This window comes from Balaenoptera ricei, chromosome 11, assembly GCF_028023285.1.
Source record: "Balaenoptera ricei isolate mBalRic1 chromosome 11, mBalRic1.hap2, whole genome shotgun sequence".
In the NCBI taxonomy this organism is placed as follows: Eukaryota; Metazoa; Chordata; class Mammalia; order Artiodactyla; family Balaenopteridae; genus Balaenoptera; species Balaenoptera ricei.
This window is the reverse complement of record NC_082649.1, coordinates 20,274,155-20,288,661: the sequence shown is the minus strand read 5'-3', so window position 1 is coordinate 20,288,661 and position 14,507 is coordinate 20,274,155. Positions and strand designations below refer to the sequence as shown.

Genomic DNA, 14,507 nt, shown 5'->3' with positions numbered 1-14,507 from the left:
GGTCTGGCTACAGGGCTGTTTCCTAAAGACAAGAATCTGTATCGTTTTTCACATCAGATAGTCTGTGGAAATAGTGGAAAACTTCTGGATTATCTCCGATTAAGCTTAAAACACCCTGCAGGTTCTTTCTATACATTTCTGCCTCCTGCTTCCGGTCCTCCCAGGAGCAGGTGACCTTGGCAGCTCTCTGAGAGATGTGAAAAGGGGCAGGACATTCAGACTCCTGTCCGTTCCTCCCCCAGGCCCCTCTGCATGATCACAGCCACATGAGTGAAATGCTGACCGTGGCATATGGCTCTTCAATCATTTCAGTCAGAGAGCCGCCTGGGCAGGGTGAAAAAACACCTTCAGTCATCCTCTGCTCTGTTGCACCCCCTGCGGAAAAGTCTCCTGAGGTTTGAGTCTCTGATCCTGTACATTTTTTGCTGTTAAGTTATAGGAGATGAGATGATTGGACCTTCTCCCAAGGGTAGACCTGCTGTTTTCTATCACCTAAAGCAAACAGCTTTGCTTTTGCTGCATTTTCTTTGCTGCCCAGGCTGGATGAGATCCTCATCTCAACTTCTTTGCCCTCGGGACACCTGCCAACGACAGAGGAATCCTGTAGTTCTGATTAAAAAACAGTCTTTAAAAAAAAAAGGAAGGCCCTTGGTGATGCCTGCCCCATCGTCACCCAGGTCCATCTCGTCATCTGTTTCTTCAAAACATGTATCATGGGATGGGGGGTTGCTCTTCTATTCCAGCCATACCGGAATTTCACAAAAAGCTGTCTTTGCTGTCATTCTGGACCAAGTGCTGCAGCCCGGCTGGGGTCTACCACAGCTCAGCAGACAGAGTGATTAAGCAGCTAGAAGCCAGCTTTGCCAGAACTGTCAACAGAGACTATCCCGGACTCGCAGACCCAGGTACAGGGCAGCAGGAGCAAGGGAAACATTTCTGTCGTTTGTTTTGAGAGTGAGTGCTAGAGAGGTTCCCTCAACACTTTCCCCGCAGCGAGCCCTGAGAAAGGGCTTACCCTCCAGAGAAAACATCACCTACTCAGTAAAATCAGAGAAAAGAAAGACACTGAACATGTTTTTGTTCTGAACATCAGCAGTGACTTTGAAAAGGACTATATGTCTGTGTTGCTACTGAAGTACGTATCCTTTTTTCATTAAAATGTCAGCAATACAGGAGTGTCAAATGGCATAACCACTTGGGAAAAACTGTTCAGTAGTGTCTATGAAAACTAAATATGTATCCTCCTACCCTGTGATCCAGCAATTCCACTCCTAAATGTGTCAAGAGAAATACATGCTTATGCTCATTTTTTAATAGCAGCTTTATTCACAAGAGCCAGAAATTAGAAACAAGTCAAATGCCCATCAACAAGAACATGGATAAATTGTAATATAGTCATATAATAGGGTATTACATAGCAGTTTTCAAAAAGAATAAATTACTGCTACAAGCAACAATTTGGATGAATCTCACAGATATTTTTTGAGCAAAAGGAGCTAGATACAAAAAGTACATACTATATAGTTCCATTTATATGAAGTTCAAGAACAGATGAAGCTAATATATTGATAGAAATTTGATTATTAGTTGCCTATGGTGGGGATAGGTGGGTAACTATAGACTGGAAAGGGGCACAAGAAAGCCTAATGGAGTCCTAGCAGTGTTCTGTATCTTGATCCAAATGACAAGCTATACAGGTGTATAGATATGCAAAAGTCATCTGGCTGTACACTGATTTCACTTTACAGACTTCACTCTGTCATGTACCACAGTAGAAAGACAAATGAATGAATGAATGAATGATTGATCATGTTTCTTAAAAGCTGCTCCGTATCTTCCCCTTCCAAATAGTGTTTCGCACACTGGTGTCCCAAATCCTGGACCGGGCTGAGCCCCTGCTTACCTCCAGCCTCTCCTCCGAAGTCATCACTGTTTTCCAGTATTACAGTTACTTTACAAGCCACGGTGTGAGTGACCTAGAGAGTTATCTGAACCAGCTGGCCAAGCAAGGTGGGACGCGTTCTTTGGTCATACTGGGTGGGGCTCAGTTTCGAATGATCCCTGGTCTTTCTAGTCATAGTTTTTAGTGATGGTAATTTTTTTTCCCCCCAAGTCAACAGATTCGCCTTTTAAATGACTTCTGGACCTTTAACATTAGTAAGCCCCTTGGCAATGAACCAAGGATTTGCTAAGCACATGCCACTCATCCAGCAGGGGTGTACCATTAACAGGAAGCTGGTAAATGATTTAAGACTGCTGTAATTTCTTTCCCTCATTAATGTATTTGCCACTTGTAGGATCAAGCCCGCAGGCGGTGCTATTTTATGTTGCCCTTTTTGGTGGCGCTTTCATAATACTAAGCAGAAGTGAGGTTCAGAAGAAGGCCAGTAGGGTGACAGATTGGGAAGGGAAAGGAGGAAAAGATGGAAAACCAAATCTAAGGCTTCACATCCAGGGATTGAAGAGAACAGGCACCAACGCAGGGCTGCGGCAATGAAGCTCCTTATTGCCTTCTCATGTGGCCCTTCGAATATAAGAAATAAAATCAGTATCTGCAGTGAGTGAAAACCTCTTTGGGAGTGGAGCCAGGCAGAAAGGGGCTGGTTTCTGGTTCCCAAGTTTGTGCTCTATTTCTCCACCCACGCTTGACAATGGGGCAATGGAGGCGGGGAGGGGAGGGAGTGAGGTGTGTTCTTGGTAGTAGACAGGTTGGCACAGCGCTAGTGGCAGAAACACTTCTGGCCCTGACCCAGACCCGGGCTCAGCCCTTCTCTTTCCAGAACATTAAACCCTGCGGCACCATGTTCAGCACGGTGATTGGCATCACAGGGAGAAGAAAATCTCCCTCCACCCAGGGCCACTCCAGCCTGAGCACGGGCATCTGTGCTTAGCTCCCACTCCCCACCCCCAAATAGCCATGCTAGCCCAGAGTGCCAGAGAGGGCAAGCCTGGGCAGGAGACGCCTCTGATGGAAACTGAATAATATAGAAATTTACTCAGAAAATTGATTTTTTTTTTAGAAAATCGATTTAGATTGTGACAAATTTAGAATCAAGAAATGAAAAGCATAACAGAGTGAGACCCTGGGGTCCTAAAACCGTATCCCCTTCCTCCTGTTACACAGCCCTGGAGAATGACCATGGGAAGAACTCTAAGCCTTTGCTTATCTTTTTTTCCCCTTTCTTTATACAAAGAAAAGCCCTTCATTATACAAAAGAAAAAAAATTTAGAAAACATGGAGAAGTATGAAGGAAGAGATTCAAATCACCTATTCTCCTATTTTTAAAATATAATGTGTTTTTCAGTTGATTGTGCGCTGGTTTTAAATTTCAAAATTGTGATTACTCATTATAGAATATTATATCCTGGTTTTTTAGTTTGACATTATATCCCATGTTATTAATTCTTTGAAACATTTTTTAGTTTTGTAATATCCCTGCATTTAGATGCATACTAATATATTTGATGATTGTTGAATGTTTAGGTTGTTTTCTGTTACTTATTTAGCTGTTATACATAATATTATCTGGAGACTTTTTACTAGAGTGTTTATTTATAAAACAGTGAAGTTACCAGAACAACCACAACAGGAGAAATAGGAAATTAAAGCAAAAATATCTTGATCATTCACAAATTTGTTCATGTGTAGAGGATGTGGCTCTATCAATGGAATGTGAATTTTATGTTATATTTTCCCATCTGCACGGACCAGATACACTCTTATCCTAATGTTTTTGTGGCTAATGGATGCCCATGCTGGATGTCTAGTTAAGGATTAGAGTATATAGAGCATGGTCAATTTGTCCAAATGGAACTCAGAATCCTATTTTTTATCATATTGTCCCCATATTCCAACCGACTGGATTTTTCCATCAGGGTCCAGTTTCCTGAGTGCAGACAGAGAGAAGGCTGAGTCAGGGGTCATTCAGTGTCAGGGTTTTGCCAGGCAAGTATGACTGAAATACAGGGGGCTGGGGACTTCCCTGGCGGTCCAGTGGTTAAGACTTCACCTTCCAATGCAGGGGGTGCGGGTTCAATCCCTGGCTGGGGAGCTGAGATCCCACATGCCTCACAGCCAAAAAACCAAACATAAAACAGAAGCAATATTGTAACAAATTCAATGAAGACTTTAAAAATAAAAAGACAGTAAAAAAAAAGAACACAGTAAAAACTGTTTACTTGTATTTTCTTCACTATTATTTTTGCAGGTGACTGTTTAATTCATCTCTAAGTTATTATAGTAGCCATTATGAGGTGGAAATCCACTTTCACTTTTTTCTCATATGATTCTTCATTTGCCTTGATATAGCTATTTGAATAATCTGTCCTTATCTCACTGATTGGAAACATTGCCTTTCTAATATGCTAATTTTCATATATCCTTGGGTCTGTTATTATGTATATCCTTGAGTGTTATTTATATTTTTAATGAGCATGTTCCTTTACTGTCAGAAGGTGACCTCTGTTTTCTTCTCACTCTCCAGTTTCCATGGTTCAGACTCTGCAGTCACTGAGAGATGAAAAACTGCTACAGGCCATGAGTGACCTTGCACCCAGCAGCCTCCTGGCCCAGCAGGAAATACTCGGGACTCTGGCTCTGCTCTTAACCGGGGATGACAGTGGAGTTAGTGAGGCTGTGATGCTTTACTTGGCAGCAGCCTCCAGAAACGAGCATTTCAGGGAAAAGGTAGGGCATGAAATGATGGACATCAAGGCAGAAGCTTGTTTAATTTTATGCCATTTACTATTAATAGTTTGTCATCTTTTCCTTTATAAAAATAATTTTCTTTCACTTATTAATAATATATATTCTGTAAAATGATTTAAACTACAAAAATATACTGAAAAAAGTTAAGTACCTGTAGGTCCAGCCCCCGTAGAAAACTGTTAATAACTTAGTGTACATTCCTTCAGATTTTTTCTATTATATCCATGCTAACATGGATAATTGTTTTTTTCTTAAATGAGATCACACTATTCTGTTGTGCAACTGATTTTTTAAATGTAATATATCATGGTTATTTTCTTTCCATGGCAGAACGTATCGATCTACTTCATTGTATTTGATGGATAAATGGCATCTCAGTATATGAATAACCCATTATTTATTTTCTTATTCCATATTGATGAGCATTTGTGTAGTTTCCAACTCTGAAAAATATTATGATGAACATACATATATATGTTCACGCACATGCATTTCTTATGAGTAGTTTGGAGTTAAGTCATCAAACTATTGGGTCAAACAGCTAGAATATTTTTAATTTGAAAAGCCATCACTCCTGATGCTAGGGAAGAGGCAGTTTACCTCTCTCGGCTTTAATTCAACAGTCATCCAGGTATAATAAACATCTGAAATTCAAGCACATTGGGGCCCAGTACAAGCAAGGGCCTCAGTCCTCTGGGAGCCCTTTACAACTTGAACAGTCATTCTAAAAATCAATTCATGTCAACCTTCAGATCAGCTCAAGAAAATCAAACTTGGTCCTTCTTGTCCTTGGGGAGGTCGATGTTGAACTCTGAGAAGAGTTTGCTTAACTTTTCTAAGGCATTACATAAGCTAGCATGTGGTGGGATGTACTCACAGGAAGATATTCCATTCTAATGCCATTTTGGCCCAAGAGCATGAACTTCATATTGTTCTTTCCTACAAAGTTCTGATCTTTTGGTAGAATTTGCTCAAAACTCTCTTCTATGGGCCAAATACCATTACCCCCACTGAAAGAGCAAGACACAAGAGGCCATGTATTATGTGATTCCAGTCATAGAATAGAAGGCATGATGAATTGAGTAAAGAGACAGCTCTTTTAATAAACATGAATTTTAATGGATTTTTGTTGTTGTTGTTCTGAAGGTAGTGCAAAATGTCTTGTTTTATCTGTAGCTTATCTCAGGGAGTAAAAATGATATATACATCTAAAACTACAAACAAATCGAAGTGTCTTCACAGAGTCCTTTCTTCTTTTTCAGGCCCTGCTCTATTACTGTGAAGCCCTAACAAAGACTGACCTCTGGCTCCAGAAGGGAGCTTGCCTGGCCCTGAAAAGCCTGAAGGTAAGGCTCAGCCTCAGAGCCCCTGGCGGGTCAGCTTTGAGCTGACTTTGGCTTTGAGACTAAGCCAGGTGCATAGAACAGCTTTCTTTCTGTATTTGGAAGTACCTGCTTTAGCAGCATTTCTCCTCTCCTTTACACTGTATATTAGTTCGGGAGTCCTTTTTGTCTTTTTCTTTAACTGAAGTAGAGTTGATTTACAATGTTGTGTCAATCTCTGCTGTACAGCAAAGTGACTCAGTTTTATACACATATACATTCTTTTTAAAATATTCTTTTCCATTATGGTTTATCCCAGGAGGTTGGATATAGTTCCCTGGGCTATACAGTAGGACCTTGTTGTTTATCCATTCTAAACTTAATAGTTTGCATCTACCAACCCCAAATTTAGTACCTAAATGTAACTTAGTTTTGTTAAAGTCAATACGTTTCAGACAACAATTCCATTTCTCAATAGCCCACAGGAATCAGTTTGCCTCAGAATTACTGTTAGAAAAGTATCTCCCAGGGCTTCCCTGGTGGCACAGTGGTTGAGAATCCACCTGCCAATGCAGGGGACACGGGTTCAAGCCCTGGTCCTGGAAGATCCCACATGCTGCAGAGCAACTAAGCCCATGCACCACAACTACTGAGCCTGTGCTCTAGAACCCGTGAGCCACAACTAGTGAGCCCGCATGCCGCAACTACTGAAGCCCGCGCACCTAGAGCCCGTGCTCCGCAACAAGAGAAGCCACCGCAATGAGAAGCCCGCGCACTGCAATGAAGAGTAGCCGCCGCTCGCCGCAACTAGAGAAAGCCCGTGTGCAGCAACGAAGACCCAACACAGCCAAAAATAAATAAATAAATTTAAAAAAAAAAAAGGGAAGAAAAGTATCTCCCATCCCAAAAAAGAGATGACATGCTGATTTCATCAGTTTTTCTTGTGTACAAAAAAATAGCAGGGACAAATAAAATTGGCAAAGAAGTAGTAAAATCCAGTGTGCCAATAAACTCCCAAATCCTTCCCGGAGAACTCCTTTACTAAGCAGCTCATCAATCTTAATTGTGTCAGAGGGAGGTGTAAATGAAAAAAGGGCTGAGAATTGCCAACATTAAAGAGCTTGCCTTTCAGTAGTCAAGATTTAATGTTTGACCGACCTTAATCACAAAATATAAGATTAATCATCCTTGAGAAAAGAATGAAAAGGCCACACCTTAAAATTTGCTGAACTCTTGGGTTGGTGCAAGGACCTGCAGGCCTGATGGAACATGAAGGAAGGGATTAACACCTCAAAAGAAAAAGTTAATGACCTGTGAAGAAAAACAGCTCTGGGAAAATTTGCCTTCCTTGTTACTTGGTCACAAAATTACCTTGAGGTGGCCAAAAAAAGCCCACAGTGGTTGCTGTGTACTTGGGTGCTCTCCTGATATACAGTGACAGGTCGGTGATGATAGCTCTGATATAGAGTTAACATAAATTAAGACATGAGGATAAGTGATCTGCACCAGTTTTTGTGGATTTACATGCTATGAAGCTTACCATAAAAGCTACAGTTTTAGGACTTCCCTGGTGGCCCAGTGGTTAAGAATCGACCTGCCAATGCAGGGGACATGGGTTCGAGCCCTGGTCCGGGAGGATCCCACATGCCGCAGAGTAACTAAGCCTGTGCGCCACAACTACTGAGCTCACGTGCCACAACTACTGAGCCCACGCGCCTAGAGCCCATGCTCCTCAACAAGAGAAACCACCACAATGAGAAGCCTGCGCACCGCAAAGAAGAGCAGCCCCCGCTCGCCACAACTAGAGAAAGCCCGTACACAGTAACAAAGACCCAACGCAGCCATAAAAAAAAATAAAATAAAATAAATCTATTAAAAAAAAAAAAAAAGCTACAGTTTTAAAGTCTAGCGTATCCAGAGTCTGGGAGCACCAATTCTTCTCCTTTACCTTTTTCTCCTACAGGATAGGATCCTTTGTGCTGACTAAAAGACCTCTTTCTAAATCATCTGCAGCCCCACAACTCCTGAAAGGGGCTCCATGCGGCATGATGTGAAAAACAGTGCAGACTCAACCAATCAACTCTTGTTAACTTGTCAGGGAAAAAAAATTTTTTTAAATTAGTGATGGCAAACAGACAGCCGACATTTTTCTTTCCTATTATCAAAATGAAAACAAGCTTGAGAGGTCAAGGTCCTCAAATCCAGTGGCCCTCCAATTTTAGGTTCCCCATCTGTCTTACTGGGCTAAAATAACCCATAGTCTACCCATGCAGCTACCATTTCATAAGCCTACCTTTCTTCCAGAAAAGAAAACTGTAATTTGTTACCCAATATCGACTCCTCAAAATGACAGGAAGAGCATTCTATTTCGTAGCAGGCTCTCTTTCGTCTACCTGCCTTCAACACTGATGTTTGTAGAGACACCTGCTGGGCCCTCTTCTCCCTCTGAGTCCTCCCTGGGGAAACATGAATGCCTACGTTTTCCATCATCATCTCTATGCTAATAATTCCTCGTATTTCCAGTCCAGGGCTTCCCTTCCCATCTCTGATCAGCTTGCTCTTAGGTATCTCCCTTAGGAAGTCACCTCAAACTCCACCCATCTCACCCCCACCTCTAGTCTCTGGTATCTTAGTGGATTGTACAACCGTCTCTCAGTAGCTCAGGCCAGAAACCTGGGAGCCATCAGTGACCCCGCCCTCCCCCTCATCCTCCACATCCAACCAGCCTCCTCATCCTGTGGATCCTATCTCCTTAGTAGCCGGAATTTGTCCACTCTTTATCCCCACTCTATTCACCTGGATTCGAGCTACCTTCCCACTCGTCTCTCTGCCTCCCTGCAGTCCATCCTCTCCACTGCAGTTAGAAAGCTCAGAATAAAAGACAACTCCTTCTTAAAACTCTTACATGGCTTTCCATGATCTTAGAATGATGTCCAAAATCTTTAATGTGGCTTATAAGCCTCCCCTCGATTTGGACCCTGTAACAAGCTATTCCCCTTACCTAGAATGTATTTCCTTCTCCACACCCCCAAGCACTACATATACACACACACACATACACACACGCGTACACACACACACATACACACACATACACACCCCTACCATGTGCCCAAACTTGACTAACTCCTCTAAGATATCCCTTCCTCCAGGAAGACTTCCCTGATCAGACCAGGCTGCATTTCCCAGTCGTGTTCTGCCCTGCCACCCTGACTCAGCCTATCATTCATCATAATAATTAGTTTACTTGTTTCACGGTCTGTCTTTCCACCAGGCTGTAAACTCCTGAGGGCCAGGACCATGTCATGTTCCTGGCTTGAGTCTCCCAGACCCTGTGAACTGCCTGGTTCACAGAGTGCTCAGTAAATGTTTGTGGAATAAACAAAGAGAAGAATTCCCATCCTTGATCTTTATTCCCCTCCTCTATTTTAGTATACAGACTAAAATTAGGAATTCTTACATTAGAGCTGTTTTGGAGGGAATGAGATACAGTAGAAAGAACTAAGAGAATTGGATTCTATTCTGGAAAAGCAGGCTGGTCACTTCACTTCTCTAGGCCTGGAGTCCCCTGTGAAATAGGAACTTAGCTGATCATCAGAGCTCCCACAAGTACAAATCCTGGGCTCCAACCCAGGACATTCTTATATAGTGTGTCTGGCGTGGCACCCAGGAATTTGTACTTTTACAAGAGCTCCCTAAGTCATCTTGATACTCAACTAGGTTTGGGAAGCCCTGGGGTTTTTAAGGTCCCTACCAGCTACGAAACGCTAAGTCTCATGTAATCCCACACATAAATGTCAGAACACTATTTTAACTATTTTCTCCTTGTAGGCTACTGAAAGCATTAAAATGCTGGTGACATTGTGTCAGTCCGATACTGAAGAAATCAGAAATGTGGCCTCAGAAACTCTCTTATCTCTTGGTGAGTTGTTTGTTGTTTTTTTACATGATTGTTTATTTCTGACACCCTCAAAGGGAATGGTAAGGAAGAGCTTCATGTGCCTTGTTTTAGCAATTTTTCCCCTATAGGCTATCGGCTCACACTTACACACACACACACACACACACACACATATACAGTATGACTGATCAATTTCCATCTCACCCCAGCTCCTCGTTCTAACTCTCTGGATGTTGAGGGAGAAGGTTTCTCTCTGGAGCCTTTCTAGCTGGTTTCACAGTCTGGGCACTATTTGGAATCAAGAACATAGAAATCAAACTATCAAGCAGAGGTCAGAGTCAGGAATCCAGGTTGGATTGCCAGGTCGGGGTTGGCACTACCTGGAGGACAGTGATGGGTTCCCCAGGATGCCATGATCCCCCACGTACCACAGCGTCCCCCAGACTCTCAGGTTAACCTCTGATTGCCCTGCGGGCCTATTGCCCCCGAGCCCCGACACCAAAGAAAAGAAATGAAGTATTTATTTTTTTCTGGAATATCCAAATAACCCTTCTCCTTCACTTCACTCCAAGTATAAACATTATACTCCTCAAAGTCCTCAAATATAATCCGCTCAGTAATACTAGTTGGGAAAAAGCCGCTGCCCTAGTGTGACTCTAGTAGCAGCTTAAGAATGTAAGGAAGACTCTCATGGCACTTAGAGTCACCGTGGCAATCACACTCATTGTTCGGTGCTCTTTCTTAGGGTTTAATAAGGCTTCATTCTGCTGTTGATATATCATGCAATGCATAGAAATCTTAGCCAACATATGTGTGTTTAAAGGATAAAACAGTAATTCCTCACGGCTTGCTTTAGGCATAGAAATTATTTAATTCCCTAAAAACGTGCCCAGGGTATTATTAGCTTGAACTTCTTTTACCCTTCAGTGTCCTGAAATAACAATGAAGGAAGGCACAGCCAGCGACGCTGCCCTCCCACTGTAACCTGGCGAGGCTCATCCCTGTAGACGATCCAGATCCAGTTCAGCTGCACACACAGCCTTATCTCCAGGGCTGGTCATCACACCTGCTTCACCTTAACTCTTTACAGATGTGGCTCCCCAAAGCCCCCATAGCCCACCACGCCACCGGTTCATGATTCTCAACACTAGATGCCCATTGGAATCACCAGGGAACCTTTAAAATACACCCGTACCTGGGCTCCACTTCCAATGATTCTGCCCTTGTTGGTCTGAGCTGGGCCTCGGCACTGGGATTATTAAAAGCCTCCCAGGTTGAGAACCTCTGAACTCAATGTTATGAATTTCCTTTGACCCTAAGACAGAAATACTGGTGTATTTTTATCTCACACAGACGACTGAATTAATATAGTGAAAATAGTATTTTTGATGGGAATTGGTAAAAGATACTCTATGATAAAGGGCTGAGGGTTGTCCCAGGGCATTCAAGGGGCTCCGAGCAGCCACTGTTTACCAACCAGTATGGAATTACTTCAATATTTGAACCCAGAGCCGTCCAGTAGACCCCTCTGTGATGATGGGACTGCTCTGTAGGCACCGTCCCAGACGGCAGGACGTATTCACACGTGGCAGCTGAGCAGTTCAACATGGCTATTATGCCTGAGGAATTAAAGTTTAATTTTGAGTAGTTACCATTGAAATGTAAACAGCCACCTGAGGCTGGTGGCCTCTCTGTTGGACACAGCAGTTTTCACCGTGGCTCTGGCTGTTCCAGTGCGTCCCGGCTGGACCTCAGTCTTGTTTGGAACCACACTGCCTGACACCCCAAAGCTCGAGCTCTTTCTCCTCCAACACCCTGCCTACTTCACAGGGCTGTTAAACGGACTAGCAGAGGAGCCAATGCAGATCCAAGCCCTTGAAAACTGAATCTTAGTAACAGTGAGGTGCCCTGAAACCCCGGCCCGGGTTGTGTCACTAAAGAATATTGGGTAACACGTGCCAGGCACTGTTTTGAGGGATCTACATGCATTAGCTCATTTAATCCTCCTGAGACTCTATGAGGGACAGTTAATCCCAATTTACAGAGGGGCACACTGAGGCATGCTAGGGTTGCATAACTCACCCACGACACCCAGACCCAGTCAAGAACTGCAATGGAATCCTGACCCTCTAGGTCACCTGGATGCTGTAGGTTACTGGAGGAAGAACTGAAGACCTCTAAATTGGAATCTCCTTGTGAGCAAACTAGGAACTAGCCTGGTATTCTTGGGTTTTTAAGTAGCATTCATTAGCCTAGGCATCCCCAGGGGTGTGTGTGAGCGGGCAGGGAGTATGGTATAAATGTGCTTAATTTAAGGGCCCTCTGTCTCTCCTCCCACTATCGTCAACCAGAAAGGCATTGCTGTTAATGTTTTATATCCAGGGTTTTGCATAAATATTTTGTTTCAAATAAAGGGTTCTACTCCAAAGTAAGAAAAAGTTGGAAACTATTGAATTAGGGAAAAAATAGCGTTTGCCTCAGAAAAGTCAAGGTATGCAGAAACAATCAACAAAAGAATCTAAAAATTGATGGCTTTTGCTTATAGAATAGTTCACTACAAAGTTCTTTTAAATACACGCAAATCTCTACTTTTGTATCTAATGTATTACTGAAAAAGTTAAATGTACTGAAAATAAAAACAACCAAAAACAGACTTTTGGTTTATTGAAAGGCCTTTATATCCAATAAATTATACATATATAGAGGCAATATATTATAAAATCCATGATTACACTCCTTTTCTAAAACCCACTAATATCAATATATTTCCAGCATTTCAAGGAATCTTTTCTTCTGTTTTTCTTCACAGTGAACTTCTGACTGAGCACAATTAATTATTTGCATCTTTGTCTCATTTGTATTAAACGTATGAAAGCCTGTTTCTTATCACTAGTTATGTGTACTTCATTTTCCCATTTTCTAATCATTTTTTCTTAAATAGGAAAAATGGAGTAAAATATTCAAATAATTTGCAAATACATGTTGGCTGTTCAAGATGGTACTGCTGATAGAACCAGCCTAGTTGTTGGCTGGCAGACAGCATCACTACATGTGTACAGGGCAAAGAATAATTTTTTAGCAGAAGTTTGAAAGCCTAAACTTGATTTTATGACAGATCATTTGGATGTACCAATATCTAATGTATAAAAGTGAAAGTTATGTAAAAGTTCAATGCACTGAAATCAAGGACTAGCCATATTGAAATCGCTAATGCACTTAAAATATAATCCATATAATTTCTCAGGAATAAATCTATTATGTGAAGTTATTGACATCAAATGCCCATAGGACGTCTACTGTGTTTCACATTCTTTTAGTCTCTGGCATTAGCTCAAAAGTTCTTGGTTGTTCTAAACATTACCTAGAAAACAACATAATTAAGAATAGCCAAAGATGACTTTTCCTCACCTAAAGTCAACCTTAGCAAAATATAGCGACCCCTACCTAAACAACTGGTATTAATTTATTATTCTGAGTGATGAATAAAAAAGTTCAAACTGGTATTCATTTTTGATGCTCTATATCCAGGAGAAGATGGGCGGCTGGCATATGAACAGTTGGACAAATTTCCTCGAGACTGTGTTAAAGTTGGAGGTCGTCATGCAAGTGAAGTTGCCACGGCCTTTTAATTACAAGTTAACTCTGCCTAACAGCTGTCTTAATAAATGGCCCTGTTAATCAAGATGGTGCTGTGACTTAGCTCGAAGTTGTTGAGGTTGTCTGGAAATTTAACATGTTATGGGAGGAATTCAAAGTCCCCTTTTCCAGTACTTATCTGCTTTTCCTTCAGCCAACAGAATAGGGCTATGTATATTTCAGTAGATTACATGGTTGATTGCGTCTGACAATACTTAGTAAAAGGGTCTGTCTTATCTAGTATGTATGGGATTTTAAAACAGCCATCTTTATACATTTTCGGAAGTTCTTCTATAAGCTTGAAATAGTCACATGATACTTTGATAAATATCATATGCCTTGCAGTTTTTCCTCTGTTGTGTTCTCAGGGTTGAGTGGCCCCTTTAGCTACCTAATTTTACCTTAAGTGCAAAGCAAAAAAAAAGATTTCTTCAAGTAAAAGTTTGCCTGCAGAACCTGGTAAAAGGACATATTGTAAGAGTTTATATATTTTTTTAATTTCATTTTTTCAAGCCTCCACTATTTCTCTTGTTTCTTTTGTCTATCGTGAAAATTCCAAAGGCATGTTTCCATTATGGTAAAAAAGATGGGTAGATCACTAAAAACTACCTTATTAAGATTATACCCATACTCATTTTAAAAAGATACTCAAAACTTAAGCTTTTTTTTTTTTTAAACAAGAGCCATTTTATAATGATACTTTTACAATAGAGGTATTTTGCTGCTAAGACAAATCAAACCGAGAAGTTTTCAGACAGCTGTGATTAATTCAGAAAGTTATGATGCTCCTTGAAGTAGAAGAACATAGAGGTTGGAGGAATCCTAATGGGGTGGAAGCAGAGGGTCATTAACAGTGGTCTTTTCTTCTATACAAATTACCATAAGGTTAGGAAGAAGAATGCCCTAAATGATGGTCACTGCCTCCAGAGAAATCATTCAT

General features: G+C 41.6%; 1 protein-coding gene across 2 annotated transcripts in view; it reads left to right on the top strand.

Moving 5' to 3' along the window:
• Positions 1-13,613, top strand: part of RIPOR2 (RHO family interacting cell polarization regulator 2) — a 93,686-nt gene extending 80,073 nt beyond the window's left edge. For both annotated transcript variants that reach the window (XM_059938039.1, XM_059938040.1), the window contains exons 17-22: positions 744-905; positions 1,852-2,010; positions 4,485-4,687; positions 5,971-6,054; positions 9,862-9,952; positions 13,460-13,613. In XM_059938039.1, the coding sequence (XP_059794022.1) occupies positions 744-905; positions 1,852-2,010; positions 4,485-4,687; positions 5,971-6,054; positions 9,862-9,952; positions 13,460-13,560 (800 nt within the window). In that variant the 3' untranslated portion in view covers positions 13,561-13,613. The remainder of the gene's footprint in view (positions 1-743; positions 906-1,851; positions 2,011-4,484; positions 4,688-5,970; positions 6,055-9,861; positions 9,953-13,459) is intronic.
• Positions 13,614-14,507: the final 894 nt, after the last annotated feature.